Consider the following 6,923-nt stretch of genomic DNA (forward strand, 5'->3'; position numbering starts at 1 on the left):
ACCACTAATGCCCTGGAGGGAGTGTGGTGCTTTATGTAAATGTAAAAGTGATTTATGTAAATAGACCCCAGCAGTGGTTATGTAAATAGAATACAGTAGTTATGTAAATAGAATACAGTGTTAAGCAGGGGATATTAAACTAATGAAACAGAAGGGGTTTTTAGAAGCATACCAACATCTATCACACACACACACACACACTTGGGCCTAATGTGCAGCCCATCCTCTGAGGACGCCACTGCTGTTTCAGAAGCCCCTGAAAGAATGTCAGACAGGTCCTCCACAACATCCAGAACAGGATAGTTGTGAGCACCCCAGGTGTGTCTATGGGTATGTGTGTGTTCTAACTCAGTTGCTTGCTTTCTTACACCATGTGCTCACCCCCTGAGATGGAGTCCATTTCTGGTGAGGTGGTCTCTCCTTACACTGAATAGCTGACTTTTTTAAAAATATTTATTTATTCTCTTTTGTTGCCCTTGTTTTTTTATTGTTGTTGTAGTTATTATTGTTGTTGTTATTGATGTTGTTGGATAGGACAGAGAGAAATGGAGAGAGGAGGGGAAGACAGAGAGGGGGAGAGAAAGATAGACACCTGCAGACCTGCTTCACCACTGAAGTGACTCCCCTGCAGGTGGGGAGCTGGGGGCTCGAACCAGGATCCTTACGCCAGTCCTTGCACTTTGCACCATGTGCACTTAACCTGCTCCATTACCGCCCAACTCCCAACTTTTTTTTTATTATTAGCACCAGGGGCTAATAATAGGGTTACAGGCTCAGTGCCTGCATGATGAATCCACTACTGATGGCCTTCTTTTTCCTCTCTTCTTCCTTTTTTGCCTTCTTTTTTCCCCCTTCCTTCTTTCTTTCTTTCTACTTTTTTTTAATAGAGACAGAGAAATTGATAGGCAGGGAGAGATAGACAGACTGACTGACCTGTAGCACTGCTCCACAGTTGGGGAAGCTTCTCCCCTGCAAGTGGGGGCCAGGGACTTGAACCCAGGCCCTTGTGCATGGTCATGTGTGTGCTCACCTGGGTGCACCTCTGCCTGGCCTGCAGCTCTGACTCTGAAAAAGTCTCCCTCCTTAGCATAGGAGATGGTGCAGTGGATAGAGTGTTGAACTCTCAAGCATGAGGTCCAGAGTTTGAGCCCCAATACTACCATGTGCCAGAGTGACGCTCAGATTCTCTCTCTCCTTCTCCCTCTCATAAATAAATAAATAAACAAACAAACAAATAAATAAATAAATAAATTTTTACATTTTCCTGGTCTGGGGGAAGCAGGATTACTTCTAACCCATGGATTTCCATTCTGGGGTCATTTGGAAGGTTCTTGAAAGCTCTCATGGGGCTAGGGAGGTGGCTCAGTAATGAAGCACTTCCTAGGCCCAGGCTCTGGATTCAGTCCTGGCAGCACATGGGGCAGCAGCCTCACACTCTGGGAAGCAGGATTCTGGCTCCCTGATCATCATGACCTCCCCACTCCTACCACAGGATACTCAGAGTGCTTGCTGACTGCAAACCAGGATTCAGCCCAGGCCATCCTCTAGCCACCTAGGCCCAGCACCAGGCACATACACCATGGATGCAACTGGGGGGCGGGGGGGTCCCCACCTTTACATCAGCAGAGAAAGGGGATCGGCACAAGCCGAGGGCTCACCTTGGCGATCTGGTCGAACTTGCCAAAGAGTTCATTCAGGACCACTACCAGCTCCTTGGGGGAGCAGTCGCTGGCCAGCCTGGTGAAGCCCACGATGTCGGCATAGAGGATGCTGGGGGCGGAGCAGGGGGAGGGTCAGAGCCAGGGCCCTGGAAGAGGAGTCTGCAGGAGCAGGGGAGCAGCCTGGTGCCCCTAAGCCCCAATCAGCCTGCACAGGCATTGGGGTGAGGGGAAGAAAGTCCTGACTGATCACACAGGAGAAGCAAAACACCAGAGACATCACATTAAAGCCAGCCAGAGGGGCCAGGGGAGTGATGGTGCACCCAGCAGAGCACACATGGCACAACACACAAGGACCCAGGTTCAAGTCCCCAGTCCCCACCTGCAGGGGAAAAGCTTCACAAACAGTGAAGCAGAGCTGGCATCTCTTCTCTCTCTCCCTCTCTATCCCCCATATCCTCTCAATTTCTCTCTGTCTCTATCCTAAATAAATAAAATATTTAAAAAAAAAAAAACCAAACCAGAGCAGACTCCAGAGTCTGCAGGACCTGTGAGCACCCACCCCCCCCAAGCCCATCACTGAGGGGGTGCTCCCACAGCTCAGAACCCCTCTCCTCAAACCCCACCTTCATGAGGGTGGGGGCCCACAATCCCTCCAGCCAGGCTGCAGGCCCACCACTCCGCACACACCCAGACCCAACACTGCCCGTGTAGACCCCCACTACACATGAGCCAGTGAGGCTGCGGAACGAGGGAGGGGTCTGGGATGCCACAGGTGCCAGGACCCCCAGCTCCATCACCTGTGAGTCCTCAGCCAGAGGGAAATCAGGAAATCCCGTAACCCCTTTAAATCAGCCACAGGTACGGCTCTCTTGGCAGTTACTGGGTGGGGAAGCTCATCTCCTGTGCCCCTCTGGACACCATCTAGTGAGCTGGGAGATAGCTCGACTGGTACACTGCACACTTTACCACACTCGAAAACCCATGTTCAAGGGCCCGGTCTCCATGTAGGAGCATAATGCAGAGGGGATACTTCAAGAGCACTGGACCAGTGTTGTGCGTGGTCTCTCTCCCTCTGTTTCTTCCCTCCCTTTCCTTCTATCTTTCTTCGCTATTTTATTTGATAAGAGAGAGAGAAATTGAGAGGAGATGGGGCGATAGAAAGGGAAAGAGCGGGATAGGAGGTGCTACACCAAGGTGAGACCACACATTACCACGCACAAGGACTCAGATTTGAGCCCTTGCTCTCCACCTGCAGCGGACGATTCACAAGCAGTGAAACAGTGTTGCAAGTGTCTATCTTTTTCTTCTCCTTTCTCCCCCCCTCCTCTATTTTATTTGCTAGGACAGAGAGAAATTGAGAGGGGAAGCAGAGATAGTTTTCCTTTAATGAGAGATAGAGATACAGAGACAAAGATAACAGAGTACTGCTCAGCTCTGGCTTAAGGTGGTGCTGGGGATTGAACCTGGGACCTTAGAGTCTCCGGCATGAAAGGCTTTTTTTTTTTTTTGCATCACCATTGTACTATCTTTTCCCAGACCTCTCCCTTTGTTTCTATGGTTGAAAAACATTTTTAAAAGGAGGAAAAGTCTGCTGAAAGTGGTGGAACCACACAGACTCAAAGCCCTGGTGGTGGTAATAATAATAATTAATAATAATTATTATTATTATAATAAGTAGTAGTAATGGGAACTGTCCCATTCTCCCTCAACATTCACATTTATATCCCAGTGCAATTCTACAATATTAGGGGGTTACTAGATCTTCCTGAACTTAAAAGTGATCTGCCCCCACCCCCTGAGGACTCAGATGGGGACCCAGGAGCCCAAGGAGCCAAGAGGCCCCAGTGTAGCCCTGGGAGTATGTGCCCAGCTCCACCCACCTGACATTCTGATGCCGCTTGACATAGAGGTTGTGGAAGTTGTTGTCGGGCACTTGGCGCCGGTCCCGACGTTCCTTGAGCCGCTCGATGATGGTCAGTTTCATGCCCATGGAGATGTGGGCAGGCAACACTGACAGCAGCAGGTTCTCCTGGATGGGGAGGGAGCCAGGGGCCGGGTTATGTCTGCTGAGCTAACCCTGCCACTGGACACTCATACCCCCCATAGCACCCCCACCCCCAGAGTGAGGCCTGCCACAGGTCACCCGATGAAAGTGAGATGCTCAGGAAAAGGTTTAGGGGTTGCCCACCTGCTGACGCTTCTCAATGCGCAGCTTCCTGCGGATCTGGATGCACTTGACCGTGTAGGTGAAAAGGTCACGGGAGGCGTCCTGCATCTGGTGCTTGTGGAAGGCGCCCGTGAGGTTCCCACACAGGAAGATGAGTGTGCTGGCCAGCAGCTGGGGGATAGGAAGGGAACAGAGAACCCACACCAGGAGAGGCTTGGCACATGGTCCTGGGGCACCAGCCTGGTGTTGAGCAGGTAATGGCACTGTCTATCCAGGTCCCCTTCCCTGACCCCTAACCCACTGGGCTAGGCTGGCACTCTTCCTGGGCCAGGCTGGGAAACTGAGGTTCATACAGGAGCCTATGGACTAGTGAGTCACTGTGAGGAGAGGCCCACAGAGACGGGGGGGTGGGGGGGGAGACAGTCACATCTGGGGAGGCAGAAGCATGTGAGCTCATGGCCCAGGACACATCTGAGACACTCACAGGAGGCAGAGCCCCCCCACCACCCCTTCTCTGCCACCTCTCCCTGCAGACACACTTCACTTAGTGCAATGGCACAAGATGGGGTGTCAGGGAAGCTCCCCAGCACAGCACGGCAGGGGCAAACATAGGGGACAGAGAGTTCTCCCACATCAGATACTGGTAAGGGGCTGAGGGTCAGGCCCAAGTGAGGGGTGGCCTCTAAGGGGGCTGCCCAGACATGCTCACCACCACTGCCCCCATAGGTCCCCATGTGCTCTCACCTGCAGCCCCACCTGGTGGCCGGGTGTCTGGAAGGTCCTCAGCAGCAAGCCGAGGGCCAGGAGGTGGGAGGCACCAGAGAGGACGCCCACCACCACGGCTCCCCGCATGCTGAAGGGCAGCAGTGTGTACACCACAAACACGATGAATAGGAAGAAGGGCACCTGCAACAGGCATGGAGAGGCTGAGTGCTACCCGCTGCACCCCCACTCCCAGCCCCGAGACACAGCCAGGGCTGATGAGTTGTAAGCCCTAGGGTTGGGCCTGGAAACTGAGTCCTCAGGCCCTTCCACAGCCAGGTGGATGCACTTGATGAGCTCTACCCTTGGGTCACCTTCACATGGAGAGACACAGTGAAAGACACATAGAGGGGCTGGGCAGTGGCTCATAGAGTTGAGTGCACACATAACCATGCACAAGGACCCAGGTTCACTTCACAAGGAGGTGAAGCAGGTCTGCAGATTGTCTTTCTCTCTCTCTTCTCCCCCTGCCCCTCTCTGTCCTATCTATTAAAAAAGAAAAGGAGGGAGCCGAGTGGTAGCGCAGTGGGCTAAGCGCAGGTATGAAAAGTGCAAGGACCGGCATAAGGATCCCGGTTTGAGGCCCTGGCTCCCCCCCTGCAAGGGAGTCACTTCACAAGCAGTGAAGCAGGTCTGCAGGTGTCTATCTTTCTCTGTCCCTCTGTCTTCCCTTCCTCTTTTCATTTCTCTCTTTCCTATCCAACAACAACGACATCAATAACAACAACAATAACTACAACAATAAAACAACAAGGGCAACAAAAGGGAATAAATAAATAAATATTTTTTTAAAAAGGAGGGAGTCGGGCAGTAGCATAGCAGGTTGAGCACACGTGGCGCAAAGCGCAAGGACCGGCATAATGATCCCAGTTCCAGCCCCCGCCTCCCCACCTGCAGGGGAGTCGCTTCACAGGTGATGAAGCAGGTCTGCAGGTGTCTATCTTTCTCTCCCCCTCTCTGTCTTCCCCTCCTCTCTCCATTTCTCTCTGTCCTATCCAACAATGAACAATATCAACAATAACAATAACCACAAGGGCCTCCAGGAGCAGTGGATTCATGGTGCAGGCACTGAGCCCTAGCAATAACCCTGGAGGCAAAATAAATAAATAAATAAATAAATAAGGAAAGGAAAACTGGCCACCAAGAGCAATGGATTTATTGTGCAGGCACTGAGCCCCAGTGATAACCCTGGTGACAATGAAAGAAAAGAAGAAAAGGAAAGGAACATGAGAAAGGAAGGAGAGAGAGAAAGAAAGAAAGGAGAAGGACCAGGTAGTGGCACACCTGGTTAGGCACACATGTTGCAATGCTCAGGGATCTGAGTTCAAACCCCTGGTCCCCAGCAGCATGGGGAAAGCTTTGCAAGCGGTGAAGCAATGTGGCAGATGTCTCTCTGTCTCTCTATCCCTTGTCTATTACCCGCTTCCCTATCAATTTCTGGCTGTCTCTGTCCAATAAATAAAGATAATTTTAATAAGAGAAGGAAAGGAAGGCAGGCAGGCAGGCAGGAAGGAAGGAAGGAAAGAAGGAAGGGGTAGGATAGGGAAGGGAAGGGAAGGGAAGGGAAGGGAAGGGAAGGGAAGGGAAGGAAAAGTGGGGGATTGGGCTGTGGTGCACCTAGTTAAGTGCACATATTACCATGCACAAGGACCCAGGTTCAAGCCCACGATTCCCATCTGGGGGGGGGGGGCGGAAGCTTCACAAGCAGTAAAGCAAGTACTACAGGTGTGTCTCTGTTCCCTCCATTTATATCTCCCCCTCCCCTCTCAATTTCTCTCTGTTCTATCAAACAAAGAAGGAAAGAAGGGAGAGAGGAAGGAAGGGAGAAAGGGAGGGAGGGAGAGAGGAGGGAGGGAGGAAGGCACAATAGAATAAAAATGTCAAAACCTTGAATGGGCCCAGCCAGTGTTTCTTAAGTGCTGATGAAGTTTCCCACAAGCAACCTCCAGCTTGATGACCAAGGCTGCTGCTCTGCCCCTCTGCACAGGGGGTGATTCTCTGCAGACTGGGGCAGGGCCCCTCATCTGCCACCTACCACTGTCCCCCCCTTGCCCTGCAACTACCCCCAGCTCTCAGTCTGCACAGCTGCCACCCCAGGGGCAGCAGAGGGCACAGGTACCACCCTTTGGTGACAGTGATATCCAGGGCCAGGACCCAATCCAGAAGGCCAGGTCAGGGCTCTTTCTCTGAGCAGTGGGTGGGTGGCCTGGTGACAGCCTGCCCAGGAACAACAACACTCAGAGGACAGCAGGAACTCAGGAGCCTGCCGCTCCCCCTCCCCAGCTCTCCCTTTTCCCTGAACATCAGCCAATTCCTGCCCCCACTTTTTTTTT

The 6,923-nt window shown here is 52.1% G+C and overlaps 1 protein-coding gene across 6 annotated transcripts in view; it reads right to left on the bottom strand.

Annotated features, from left to right (window-relative positions):
• ADCY7 (adenylate cyclase 7) overlaps positions 1-6,923 on the bottom strand; it is a 74,133-nt gene that overhangs the window by 22,316 nt on the left and 44,894 nt on the right. For all 6 annotated transcript variants that reach the window (XM_060185582.1, XM_060185581.1, XM_060185577.1 and 3 more), the window contains 4 exons: positions 4,573-4,734; positions 3,850-3,999; positions 3,542-3,690; positions 1,659-1,770 (listed from right to left, as the gene is read on the bottom strand). In XM_060185582.1, coding sequence (XP_060041565.1) covers positions 1,659-1,770; positions 3,542-3,690; positions 3,850-3,999; positions 4,573-4,734 — 573 coding nt within the window. The remainder of the gene's footprint in view (positions 1-1,658; positions 1,771-3,541; positions 3,691-3,849; positions 4,000-4,572; positions 4,735-6,923) is intronic.

This window comes from Erinaceus europaeus, chromosome 2 (genome assembly GCF_950295315.1).
Source record: "Erinaceus europaeus chromosome 2, mEriEur2.1, whole genome shotgun sequence".
NCBI lineage: Eukaryota > Metazoa > Chordata > Mammalia > Eulipotyphla > Erinaceidae > Erinaceus > Erinaceus europaeus.